We start from the raw sequence: 14,585 nt of genomic DNA, 5'->3' as shown, positions 1-14,585 counted from the left end.
AGATGAATGAGGATTTTAACTCAATTCAACTTTTATGCACAGTCTCTGGGTATTTTTGGTTTGTTTGTTTTTTGGTTTTTCCTTGCTTCCTTCCTGAGTCTGCTCCTATTCAAAATTCCATGAGTTTCAAATCTTTTCTGGTTGGTTGGCTGGTTATGGGAGGGTTCTGCTTGATTCTGGGATTGCTAGTCTTTTTTTCGTGGGCCTACCGCTGCTCTGCTGTGAGCTGCGTTTAGTTGTCCCCTCCTGAGGCAGCCTCAGCCCTCCTCAGGCTTGTCCAGCTACTCCTTCCCTCTGCTGGTCCAGCCTGTGCCTGTCAGCAATCCCCGCCCTGCCTCCAGTCCTGTCTCTATTCCCAGGCTACAGCTTCTGCTCTCTTCCCTGTCTATATGCCTGCGCACCCTAACTCTCTCCCTTTCTCAAGATGGTCCTTTTGTTCTGCAGGACTCTCACACATTCAGTCAAAGTGCCGGGCCCAGTGGCCCTTTCCTGCCCAGGGCCTCTCCCCTAGTCTGGAGCTTTGCAGTGGCTTTCCTGCGTGTGCTCTTCTTGCCCCAAAACTTTCTCTATTCCAAGCTACAGCTTCCGCTGGCTTCCCTGTCTATCGGCCTGCACACTCCATCTTTCTTCCCACCACAGCACCGTCCCTTTGTTCTGTGGGATTCTAGTGTGGTCGGTCAGCGCAGCACTCTCCTACCCCGAAGCTCTCTGCCAGTTTGGAGCTCCGCAGCAGCCCTTCCCTGCGGCCCCTTCTCCCTGCCCTAAAACCGTCTCCCCTCCAGAACCTCCGCCTCCGCTCTCTTCCCTACTTACACACCCTGCACGTCCTATTTCCCTCCTAGCCCCAGACCGGCCTTTTGTTCTGTGGGATTCTAGGGCGACTAAAGAGCAAACACTGGTTTCAAGAACGCAGTTCTCCCCCAGTCCGGAGTTCCACAGCAGCTTTTCTGTGCTGCCGTTCTCCTTGCCCCAAAACTGCTCCTTTGTTCTGTAGGGCCCTAGCGCTAGTGCTGGGCTCGCCCAGAGTGCTGAGCTTTCGGTCGGAGGTTGCAGCTGAGGATGTTTCCCTCTAGACTCAGATCACAGTTTCTCCCAGTCCTGGTTGTTCACTGTTCTCTCCCTCCTCTGTCTTTTTCAGCCAAATCCTCTCCCTAACTCCCTACAAGAATTCACTCTGGGCTAGTGAGCTCTCCGGCTTGATACTGCAAACGCACGGAGTCTTGGAATGACTCATCCTGCAGTTTGTGATAAACCCCTCCACCCCCCTCCATGCTGCTCCCACGATCTCCTCCCCGTTCACGTTATCAGATATCCACACTCACTCAGTCACTCACTCCTCTCCGCATATGTTCCTGGATTCTGTCCTTAACAGGAGCAAGCTGAGAACACTGTCCCTACTCCGTGGCCATCTTGGTCCCCCTGGCTTGTAGTGTTTCTGTTGAGAAATTGGTCGACAGCCTTATCAGAGCTCCCTTGTATATTATTTGCTGTTTTTCTCTTGCCGCTTTTAGAATTCTCTCTTTGTCTTTGAATGTTGCCATTTTAATTATGATGTGCCTTGGAGTGGGTTTTTTGGTGTTCCTCTTCGTTGGGACTCTCTGTGCTTCTTGAACTTGCATAACTTTCTCTTTCATTAGGTTGAGAAATTTTTCTTTCATTACTTCTCCTATCAGCTTTTCTATTTCTCGTTCCTCTACTTCTCCCTCTTTTATTCCGATGATCCGGATATTCTTTTTCCTCATGTAATTCCCTTACATCTTCTTCATACTTTTTCAATCTTTTTTCATTTTGTTGTATTGTCTGGGAATTTTTCTCCATTGTCCTCTAACTCAGTGATCCGATCCTCTGCTTCATTTAGCCTGCTTTTGATTGATTCTACTGTGTTTTTCAGTTCAGAAATTGTATACTTCATTTCTTCCTGGTTCTTGTTAATAGTTTCTATGTCTTTTTTTTGTGCTGGTGTTGTTCTCCATAAGTTTCCTATAATTTTCTTGGAGCTGTTGGTAACTTCCTTGGAGGTTGTTGAAGTTGTTTCTGAGGTTGTCGAGTATATTGAGCTTCTTCACCACTATTGTTTTGAATTCCATGTCTGTCATTTGGGCTGTGTCTATTCCAACTACCTGTATTTCTGGGGATTCCTTTTTTCTTTTCATTTAGAGGTTGTTTCTGCATCTTACCATGTTGGATTTTTCTTGTTTGTTTTTGTTTTTTGGATTTGTCTGCTTTGCCTTCCCACCTTTGTGGTATGAGATTCTTTATAGGAGATCTGGTGGTTTCAGTGGTGCAATCTCTTTGATATCTTGAGTCTGATGTTCTTGGGTTACCCTTTATATAACTTGTTTATGCTGTCTGGTGATATTTCAGATGATCTTTGGTGGGATCTTCCCTCTGGCTAGTGGATTTAGAGTCACTCTGCCCACCTTGTCTTGAGTTCTTTTGTGGAGATACTGTTAAAAACATAATCACACAGCCCAGGCAGGAGACCCACACCCTCAAAAATATCCCCCACCTTCTATTCCGGTATCGTCAGCAAATGAGCCAGTATTAATATAAATGTAGAGAGGTTAGGGCTTTTATACTATAGGAAGAATAGATGAGTTATTTTTAAAGTGGAAAAATATGACTTTTGAGAGAAGGGATAATAGATTAGTAATAGTAGCAAGTAGTGTTGAGGCTATGCAAGGTAGTAGGTAATATTTACATTGTACGTTAACAATAATAAAAGAAAAAGAAGAATGCAGAATATAGTAAGAAAGTGGAATTGTATAGTATTCGATTTATATAGAGGAAGGATGAGAAGGAGAGATGGTATGAAACAAAAAGCGATAGTTTAAGAAAATATTTTAAATAAAAGTAAAAATTAAAATAAAAACTAAGAAATTTAAAAAATTAAAATAAAATAAAATACAAAAAAAAACTAAAATAGAAATAAAAAATTTTTTAAAAATACAAAAGGAAAGTTTTTACTCAGTTCAGCCTTTGTGTGTCATCTTTTTTTTCTAGATCCACAGCTGGACAATGAGGCAGGCCAGAGGTTCCTGATCCTTGCAGCAGCGGTGTTTGCCTGGGTGTGGTGTTGGTCTTCGCGCACCCGGGTTACTCCCGTGTCCCCATGTGGCCAGTGCATTCGTTTGGAGCCTGTTGGAGCCGGCCGGCGTTCTTGTGCACATGCGCACATGCGTGCGCAAAGTGGCCTTTGCACTAGACTCAGGCCTGCCGATCTGCATCTTGGGAGTCCGTCTGTCGTCCCTTGGGGCGGTGCCCCGGACACTTGTGCACGGTGGAAGCGAGCATCTGTGAGTCGCCCCTGCCTGCTGTTCCCATGCCACAGCCGCCCGTCGTTCCCGCACCCACCTGGGTGGGAAGGAGCAGAGCTAGCGCAAGTGGGCTGTGCTCCGGCCTGGTGCTCACTGAGGCTGGCCAGGGGTGTCTGTGCATGGTCTTCTGCATGCCCCGTGGGCCCTCCCTGCACCTGTTGGGGCACTTATCATGTCTGTTGGGGTGTGTCCAAGGGGCACCCGGACGCTTGGCCAGTGACCTGGCTGCGCGCCTGGGCCAGTGAATGAGGGCACTTCCCTGTGCACACTCGCGTGACCCAACAGGGAGGGTTGGGGAATGGGCGAGCGCACTTCTGTGCCTGCACTCCTCAAGAATGTTTTATCACCTCCAATCTTTCCTCCCCTCTCCGCAGTACACAAGAGAAAAAATAAAGGAAAATCACATTCTCACATGTACAGCAGTATGCTGTTTCTTGTATTTCAGCGCCAGATGCCACCTGGCCCACTCCTGGCTCTGCCAGTGGGCAGAGATCTGCTCTCCTCCCAATTCCTCTCTGGGGAAGCCTGTGGTCGCTAAAAAGTCTTTGTGTACTTCCAGCCTCAGCTCAGGGAGCCAACCCAGGCAGAAATCCTGTCTTGTCCCTTTTTCCTCCACTATCCTCACCAAACAGGTCATTCCCAGATGGTTTTTCTCTAAGCCAGCAGTGCCAAGGCTCGACTCCTGCCAGTGTACAGTTGCTCACTGAGAGGTTCTGTATGCAATTAGTCCAAACTACAGACAGGTCTTGGGAGCCAGAAAGCGCAGCCTCCCCTCACTTCTCTGCCATCTTCCTTAGTGTAGCATTCTTGATTGAAAGAGATGTTCCCTGTTGTTCCTCCTAGTTCTGAACTCCTGTGAATTTTACCAACTCTTGGTCTAATCCAGGGATCAAACTTTGCTTGCAGACATTCTTGTAGTTCTATTAATGGGTTATACTTCATCTGTCTGATCTTTTAACATTGGCGTGTCCCACAGCTCAGTCCTTTGCCCTCTTCTCTATCTACAATCGCTCCATTGGTAATCTCTTTTTGTCTAATGTCTTTAAATACCATATCTACATCATAAATATGAGATATAGAGTTCAAGTTCAGGCCTCTTTCCTAAATTCCAGAATGATATCATCAGATGCCTACTTCAATATCTCTACTTGGATGTGAAATTTTAAACTACCCAAAATCAAAATCCTAATCTGTACCTCAAATTCTCCTGCTCCATATACAACGAGTCTTCTCCATTTTTGCTAAAAGTTCCTCCATGATTCTAGTTGTTCAAGCCAAAAAAAAAGAAAAAAAGAAAAAACCCTTACCTCAGATAACAAGGAGAATAGCAGCACAGAAATCAACACCTTAGGCTCTTGAGCTTTATTCCAATGAGCTCCCTATACCACTCTGCTTTAACATACACTATACAAATAGGTATGGTGAATGGATGACATGTGCTGCCACCAAGACATCTACACTTAGTTGCTTCGCACTCACTGAGGTCTCTTAAAGGGTTTTCACTAACTCTCCCTCCTGACATTCTCGGATATTTCATTTAATTGTCTAAGATTTCTGCAAGAGCCTGCCTGTTTTCTGGGGCTTTGGTAGGTTATGACAATAAATGACAGCTGAAAGCAGATTATAAAATCAATACTAGTAAAATTAATGAGTAAAAAACCACAGGGCAGCAAGCACCTGAAAGCAAGGAGAATGCTAATATTTTGTTTTGAGAGGCAGGGAGCTTTCTGGGGAAGAGAGAACCTCTACCTACAGCCAAAGGCAAAGATTTAAACCTTTAAAAACAATACTCTCACCTCTGAATTGACCCATCCCAAAGGGTTTTCAGCTGGCCAGGCTACACTTCCCTTTGTGCTCTGGTTGATCCTTGTTAGAGCTGACTGACAGCAATTCACCAAGATGACTGAAACCTAAACCCTGTTCTTCAGGACTCTCTAGCCTCCACCACAAACCAAATACACACAGACAAAAACACAAACACATGCATGCATGCACATATACACACACAGCCACAAAAGTATGGTAGAGGGACCTGAAACTAAGATGAAAATCATAGCTGTAGCAACAGCATTCAGTTACAAAAGAGAGACTGTCACAATGACCCACTGTTACTGCAAGGGCTTCAATTTGTGTTCTAGCTGGTTTGTGTTCCTGTTTCACCCATTGTGCCCTTCAGAGATGGGAACTGTCCCTTCCCATAAATCAAAGGCACACTCTGTTAGCATTGGTCACAAAAGATAGTTGCAGCTGCTGCAAATAATGAGATAAAGAAGAGGTAAGCAGTGGAACAGAGAAGAAAAGACACTCTCAACAACCGTCTGCCCTGGCTTCTGCCTACCACTCTGAAGAAGAAAGAATTGGCAGGAACTTCTGTCAGACAGATGACCTTATTGACATCCCAGCCTAGAATAGGGAAACCCCTGATGATTTGTCTCCTTATAGACTTGAATGTGAATAAATGAATAAATTTTGAATACATAAATAATTAAAATTTATACTTGTGCCCTGGCTGGTGTAGCTCAGTGGATCGAGCACCAACCTACAAAATCAAAGGGTCGCAAGGTCGATTCACAGTCAGGGCACATGCCTGAGTTGCGGGCAGGTCCCCACTTGGGGGCGCATGAGAGGCAACCACACATTGGTTTCTCTCCCTCTCTTTCTCCCTCCCTTCCCCTCTCTCTAAAACTAAATAAAATCTTTTTAAAAATCCTTATACTTATCATTTATTGACTTTAGCTGGCTCTACCCTAGGTTTTACGGAGCTTGTATCTGAGAGAGCAAGGTAAATTAAAGTAAAGAGCAGCGATATTTGAATTTGTTTACTATAATGGTTCATGCTGCTTTTAAGTTGATTATCATCAGTTTAGATTTACTGTGTTTGAAAGACACGAAACTGGCTTCCAAAAAATTGTGTCCTTGGACGCATGCATTAAAACATACCTGGATTGGAAAGCATCACTTGAAGGACAAAATGGTAACACCATTTTTGAACAAAGAGCCAAGCACATGCAAATAACATGAAATGAAAGAGTAATTGAATTTCTGTTATTAAAGGTAGTACCCCAATAATGCATGATCTCAACCCTTGGACTTAGCCAAGAGATGGCTAATAGCCCAGTCTTTTTGATACAATATTCAAGAATGCAATACCCTTATCTTATATAAAGAATGAGGAACAAAGACAGTTGTAGCCACTGTGAGCTGCAGGCAACCTTTTCTGGTGAGCCATAACCTCAGTGGTGGGCCCCATCCCGGAATGCTCCAGTGTAACTACAGTCCCTTCAGCTTAGCATCCCAGGCACCCATAATTAGGTTAATGGAAAACAATAGGTGCAAGGGCTTAAGGTCCTCCAGGCTTGCTGAGAAATACAGAGGATTTCCTTTGCTTAGCCTAATAAGGCCCATTTGGAAAAAAACATCCAAAATGAGTGTTCCAGCAATATGTATTTGCAGTGAATAGAATTTCATTGAAAAAAAGGGAATAAAATAAAAGAGAAGAATGCAGGCACTAAAACCTTATTTCAGAAATCTGGTCTGTGCCAAAATATAAAGGTACAAAGTGATAATCCTTGCCCAATAATCCTGAGACCAAATTAGGAAATTTGTCACTGGTGTCCCACTCCCCTAATCTCTTCCTTCTGATTTATTGTTCTCTTTTACTTAGTCCTCATAAAGCCCTACCACCTCCTATATCAGAGGAAAACAATCCAATAAACTCATCCAAATCAAAGTATTAGTCATTTAGTAATGTTACTTTGTTTGAGTAAAGCATTAGATATGGGACACAGTGTAATTTTATTTTTTTTAAGGCTGTATTGTTCAACGGTCAGGTTTTGGTAACAGACTTGGGTTAGAATCCTAGCTTTGACACTTTCCAGCTGTTTGGCCTTGGGCCAGTTACCTTTAGCCTTGGTTTCATTGTCGATAAAATGGAGTTATTAATGCCTAATTTGTAGGCTTGGTCTAAGGATTCCATGGGATCATTTATGTGAACTATCATTGTGTAGAGTAAGCACTGAATACATGATAGCTGCTATTGTTTGCATTTCAGAAGAGGAGTACAGGGCTCTAGAAATATCCTGGAATTGCAATGTTCAAATATCTTGTCCCAGTCTTGAATTTGTGACCAATAGGTAATAAAGTATCAGTTTTATACCCAGTGTCTTAGCACCCTGAAATGGTAACACTGTTCCCCTTCATTGGGAAAAGATCTTGTTTCTATATTGTTCTCCATTATCTTACCTGCAGAGTGCCTAGCCCATAGTAATAATAAAAATAACAACATTACTAGCAATAATAATATCTGTTGAGAAGTTTTAGATGCCAGTTAAGCTCTTTGTATGTGTTAACTCATTTAATCCTCATGATAACTCTATGAGGTAGGTACTATTATTATTTTCAATTAAAAAAATGAAAAGACACAGAGCTTAAGTAAATTTATAGCAGTTTGCCTTCAAAGTCCATGCTCTTAACTACCATGTGATCTCCAAGTTTAGTATATACTTGCTTGATTAATGGATTGTGGTAAACTCAGCAATAAAAAATCTCACATACATCCTTTTGTAACTTTTTTCCTTCATGACTTCCTGATTAAAGATAGTGAAATCAAAATTTTTTTCTTCACTCCCTTCTTCCTCTTAAACATCATTCCCAAACAACAAAGAGAGCAAGGAACAAAAACACTAAACCTCCATAGCTAATGGCATTACCAGAGTCTGTAACCCTAAACCACAGAAAATGAAGATAAAAAGCTGTTACAGGAGTGGCAACTAATTTAGCAGAGTGGATGGCGATTGAATCTAAGCACTTGAAGAGGTGAATATTGATACCCAACAAGCAGATTTTCCCCCTGAGGATCCAGAAAAGGCTTTGGAATTAGAGGCACCAATTACTATGGAAGTAGGGGTGAGGCAGGGCTCTAAAAGAAATAAAGCTGTTTGTGTGAGGAGCTGATAGACATCTGCCATCCCTACTTCTACTAAGCACAGTCAGATCTCCATAGGAAACAAGTTAAATTAATTCAGAGCATCTCCAGGTATGGACACTTGACCCAAAGGAAAGTGGGAATTAGATGAGCCACAAAAAAATGGTAAAGAAGGTAAAGTCTTCATACTTAATGGTGAAGAGCCCCAGTGTCCTTCCCCTAACATGGCTCCTAGAATACTGACAGCCAGGATTATGACTTCCAGGAAGGGGATTGGAGCATTCTTCTTTGAAGAAGTGACTAGCTCAAGAGGCAAGACCTACAGATATTGAAAGGAAGGAAGGGAGGGAGGAACGAAGGGAGGAGGAAAGTAAGGAAGGAAGGAGAGAGAGAGAGAGAAAGAACCCAGCTGGTTAGCCATAATTGACCAGTTGCCCTGTACTGAAACTCACAGGTCACCATACCCACCATGTACATACACCTCCATATTCTTCTTTTAAAGCATAACTTTTAAATATGAATAGACATCCAGAATCACCAGACATTTAAGGAAATCTCTCAACATGAAATAGAAAGACCAAAACAAGAAGCGTGAAAAATTAAGAACTAAGGAAAACACGGAGAACAGAAGAAAACTTCAAAGGAACTCTAATAAATATCTTCAGAGAAATAAGAGTAAAATACTACATTCATGGGGAAAAGGCAGTATGTTATTAAAACAGAATAATTAAACAATAAGAATTGACTCTTGGAAATTAAAAAATATGATAATAAATTTTGTTTTTAAATCAGAAAATAGTGAGAACACAATATTAAGGAATTCTTCCAAAAAGAAAAAAAAAAGATATAGATAATACAAGAGAAATAATAAGACAAAGAAAGATCAACCCAGGCAATCTTATATCTAACTAAGAGTATTTCCAGGGACAACGTTGTTAAGAAAGTTATCAAATAAATAACAAGAAAATGATCTACGTAGAATGAGTTTCTATATTGAAAGGCCCCACCAAATGTACAGCATGGTCCATGTCAGACATCATCACAAAATTTCATAACATCAAGAATAAAGAGATAATCTTAAAAGCTTCCGAGGGAAATAAGGAGGAGTGAAAACAGGTGGCATCACAGGATCAAGAATGAGAATGACATTGGAGTTCTCCATGCCAACAGTGGAAATGAGAAGACAATGTGCCATGTCTTCAAAATGCTGAGGAAAAATGATGTTAACTTTTATTTAAATACTCAAACTATTAATAAGTAGTGAAGATAGAATACTGACTTTAAGACATGAAAATCTCAAAAATTTACCTCCTGCATACATTTCTTAGAACCTGCTAGGGGATGTGCTCCACTGAATGAGTAAACTAAGAAAATGGAAGTCATAAGATTCATGAAATAGTGGATCCAGCACAGAAGAAAGAGAAAAGTAATTTCCAGAGACATGAAAAGGGAGATTTTAGCACAAGATTTGTGCAGCAGACATAGGGAAACAAGTTTAGTTTGGAATAGGAGGGCAGAGGGCCTCAGGAAAAACAAATGAAATTGATAAGGGATTTAACAGTTTTTACCATGTGTAAAATTGTTTTGAGAGGATTCTATAGCCTTATAAGACAGTATGGAAAGAATTAGAAATTCAAATTAAAATAAACATTTAAAAATATACCAATTATGAACTCTAGTAAAAATCAAAGTTAGATGTAAAATGAATAATTACCATAGTATACCCCACAAATCAGCTATGAATTATATTTATGTAAGTATAATATTAAAAATGCTGAATATAAAGATTGGGACATAATTATATTGAGCATTTGAAGAAAGATAAAGAAATATATGAAATGCCAATTCTCGGCTATAATATATACCAGCTCTCTTGTTTTATTGTTTAATTGGTTCAGAACTGGCGTCAAAAACAAGCCTTCTTTTCACTGGGCCCCTTTTAACAACATTAGTATATATTAAAGGTTTGTTGCCCTGTTCATAAATATATTTTATTTCTTTTTCATGGCTGTATGCTGTCATTGTAGGTTGCTCGAAGGTGAAAAAAACTTCAACAATAATGTCTTTGTTTTAGAAATGTTTTCTGCAAACAAGTGTTTTCAATTTGCTTGTGATTGCCTGCTATTGATTGAGTTTCCTGTGAAATAGAGGCTCTTGATAGAGAAAAATATTTACTTCCTTGATTTTTGAGATTCTTGCTCACAATAACTTGTGAATCTGTACTTACTTGATCTGACTCCAGTTTCTCAGGAATTTCACCTCTAGTTGCTGCCTCTGTATAGGCTTGATAGAAGGTCTTTTCTTGAGACTCCACTGTAATGGTCAACACAGCATTATAAGCTTCCCAGAGTTTTGGGTTGTTCTTCAGGACCTGGTAGGGGGGATGCGTATAGGGTAAACTGTAGAGCAGGGCATCATAGGGAACAAAGATATAGGTTCCATCAGTTATTTTCAGATCATGAGCCCATTCCAAGAGATGTGTCTGAGTTTCTCCCCCAATCAAGGCTGAATGCATACACATGATGATTACTAGAACCAACAAAGCAAGAAGGTAATGGCAGCAATATGTTAGTAAATATAGTACCCAAAACTACAGATTGGGAGAAGTAAATAAATGTGTTATAACCAATTTGTAAGTTATTTCTATCTTATGCCTCCAAGATGAGCAAGATTTGGAGCCCTAACCTGAGGCTAAGGTATGTTCATGGACTCTGGATTAGGCATAGGGACAAAACAAATATGTCCACAGCTGCAGAACCTAATGCCAGGCAAGAACAACAACAAATATAGAAAACAGGAGGTAACATAATGAAGAGGCTTTGGGGTTGGAAGACCTAGGTTCATAACTTAACATCATCTGTTATTAGCTGTATACCCTTAGTTAAATTACTTAACCTCTATCTGTCTCATTCATGAAATGGAGATAATAAATATGTGCTTCATGGGGTGGTAGTGATGACTGAAGGATAAGTTCATATCAAGGGCTTAGCACATGCCATTGAATAAATAGTAGCTAATATTATACCTAAGAATAAGAAGGCTACAAGGAGGGGATGGGAGATATTCCAATAGCTACTGTTGATTTTTATTGCCAAGCTCCTAAATACATTCCAATAGATTTTGACCTACTTTTCCCACCCTTACCAAGGTCATTATACACAATGAATGGCATTAATTTACACTCACCTATAAATGCTATTAATATGGGTAAGTTCAATTTTTAAAAATATAACTTCCCTATAATTGGAACTACTTTGCACTCAATTTAATTCATCCTAGATTTATAAAACTATGTTATTTAGCAAGGCTATGCTAGAATAGAGTGGATTAGAAGGAACCATGTTGAAGAATGGGAACTACATCATGAAACTGAATGTCTTATATCTAATTTCTCCCTCCATGATAAATGAGTTTAGTGTAAGCTCACTTGTGCTTAAGTACCCACATCTTTAAAATATAAATTTCAATGCATTTCATGGGTACATTGAGTAGTTTAATTAGATAATGTCTGGTACATATTCTGAGCTCCCTGAAGAAAGGAAAAAGTCCTATTGCCATTGGTAAGTATTAATTATGCATACCTTTAATCTCAGGAAGTGTGGTTAGGGGGAAGATGGCGGAGGAGTGAGGAGAGGCTGCGGTTTCAGGCTCCCAAGACCCTTCCGCAGTTTGGACTAACTGCAGACAGAACATCTCAGTGAGCAGCTGGACACTGGCAGGAGTCGAGCCAAGGCACTGCCGGATTAGAGAAAATCCATCTGGGAACAATCTGTTTAGTGAGGATAGCGGAGAAAAAGGGGACAAAACAGGATTCCTGACTGGGACGGCTGCCGGAGCTGTGGCTGGAAGTACACAAAGGATTTTTGGCGACCACAGGCTACCCAGGAGAGGTGTTGGGAGGAGAGCGGATCTCTGCCCGCTGGCAGAGACCAGACTCGACCAAGTGGCATTGGCGCTGAAGGAAAGGAGACAGCGTGCTGCCGGGCAAGTGAGAACATAATTCTCCTTTACATTTTTCTCTAGTGGATGGTGGAGAGGGGAGGAAAGTTTGGCGGTGGTAGGCCATTCTTGAGGAGCGCAGGCGCAGTGGTGCGCTCATCCACCCCCCAACCCTCCCCTTGGGTCACAGGGGCGCGCATAGGGAAGTGCCCTCAGTCACTGGCCCAGGTGCGCAGAGCTGCGCGTCCAGGAGCCCTTCAGACACACGCCAACAGACATAAAATCAGTGACCCAACGGGTGCAGGGAGGGCCCACTGGACACGCAGAAGACTGTGCGCAGTCGCCCCTGGCGAGCCCAGTGGGCGCCAGGCCGAAGTACCAGGCCGGAATCTGGAGCGCAGAGCACTTGCCCAGGCTCTGCGCATGCCTGCTCAGGAGGTGCAGGAACAGTGGGCAGCCCCGACTCACAGACACTCACGTCTACTGAGCACAAGTGTCTGCAGCCCTGCCCTAAGAGGCGAAAGACCAACTCCCGGAACACGGCGCTGCAGGCCTGAGGCTAGCTCCCCAGCCGCTTGGGTGCACACAGGCACTGGAGCCAAAAAACACCTCAAGGGATTTCCCGGAGCACGGCATGGCCGGCTTCCTCGGAGCGCGGCCAGCTTTCTAGGAGCGCAGCGCGGCAGGCCGGAGCTTAGTTCCCCGGACACCTTGGGCGCGCACCGGTGCTCGAGCCAAAAAAACACCTGGAGGGCTTTCCCGGAGCTTGGTGCAGCTTGCTTTCTAGGAGCTCCGCGCAGCGGGCCTGAGCTTAGTTTTCCAGCCACCTTGGGCGCGCACTGATGATTGAGTGAAAGAAAAATACCTCGCCAGCTTCCCCAGAATGCGGCGTGGCCTGCTTTCCTGGAGCGCGGCGTGGCAGACCTGAGGTGGGCTCTTGGCTGCCTTGCATTGTGCCCTGCCGGCCACCTCACACACACCACTGCTGCAAGGAATAAGAATCTCTGACCCATCACATTAGACCAGCTGTGGACGCAGAAAAAGAAGATGACACAAGAAGGCTGAACTGACATCTCCGCAAAAGAATTCAAGATAAAGTGACTAGAGTGACTCTCAATCAACAAGCCAGAAGGAATATCCTAACAACAACAACAAAAAAATCTGAGATATAATCAGACAGCATAAACAAATGATATAAAAGGTACCCCAAGAACATCAGGCTCAGGAGATCAAGGAGACTGCACCACTGAAACCCCCAGATCTACCATAAAAAATTTCATACCACAAAGGTGGGAAGGCAAAGCAGACAAATCCAAATAACAAAAACAAACAGGAAGAATCCAACATGGTAAGACGCAGAAACAACCTCTCAATGAAAAGAAAAGAGGAATCCCCAGAAAGAGAGGTAGATGGAATAGACATAGCCCAAATGTCAGACATGGAATTCAGAACTATGGTGGTGAAGAAGCTCAATATGCTCGAAAACCTCAAAAACAACTGTGACAACCTCCAAGGAAGTTACCAACAGCTCCAAGAAAATTACAGGGAACTTGCAGAGAACTACACCAGCATAAAAAAAGACATAGAAACTATCAACAAGAACCAGGAAGAAATGAAGAATGCAATCTCTGAACTGAAAAACACTGTAGAATCAGTCAAAAGCAGACTAAACGAAGCAGAGGATCGGATTAGTGAGTTAGAGGATAATGTAGGTAATAATTCTCAAATGATACAGCAAAATGAAAGAAGATTGAAAAAATATGAACAAAATGTAAGGGAATTACAGGATAGCATTAGAAAAATAATTTAAGGATCATCGAAATAAGAGAGGGAGAAGAAAAGGAGCATGGAATTGAAAATCTGATAGGAGAAATAGTGACAGAAAATTTTCCGAACCTGATGAGAGAAAAAGTTATGCAAGTCCAAGAAGCACTGAGAGTTTCAATCAAGAGGAACCCCCAAAAACCCACTCCAAGGCACATCATAGTTAAAATGGCAACATTCCAAGACAAAGAGAGAATCCTAAAAGCAGCAACAGAAAAACAGCAAATAACTTACAAGGGAGCTCCAATAAGGCTATCGATTGATTTCTCAACAGAAACATTAAAGCCAGAAGGGAATGGTCAAAAATATTTCAAGCAATGAAAAACAAAGGCCTACAACCAAGAATACTCTACCCAGCAAGGTTCTCATTAGAAATAGAAGGTGAAATAAGGAGTTTCTCAGACAAAGGAAGACTAAAAGAATACATCTCCACCAAACCAGCATTGCAAGAGATGCTAAAGGGAATATTCTAAGAAAAAGGAAGAGAAAAAACAAAAAAAAGAGTAGAGGAACAGAGATACAAAAGGGAAATGAATAATTACATGTCAATAATAACGTTAAATGTAAATGGATTAAATGCT

At 42.1% G+C, this 14,585-nt stretch overlaps 1 protein-coding gene across 1 annotated transcript in view; it reads right to left on the bottom strand.

The window, feature by feature from the left end:
- Positions 1 to 14,585, bottom strand: part of GUCY2F (guanylate cyclase 2F, retinal) — a 188,000-nt gene that overhangs the window by 112,342 nt on the left and 61,073 nt on the right. The window contains 1 exon segment of the mRNA XM_090264055.1: positions 10,469 to 10,770. Coding sequence (XP_090120181.1) covers positions 10,469 to 10,770 — 302 coding nt within the window.

This window comes from Furipterus horrens, unplaced genomic scaffold, assembly GCF_987537825.1.
Source record: "Furipterus horrens unplaced genomic scaffold, mFurHor1.1.pri manual_scaffold_17, whole genome shotgun sequence".
NCBI lineage: Eukaryota > Metazoa > Chordata > Mammalia > Chiroptera > Furipteridae > Furipterus > Furipterus horrens.
This window is presented reverse-complemented; position numbering and strand designations above follow the sequence as displayed.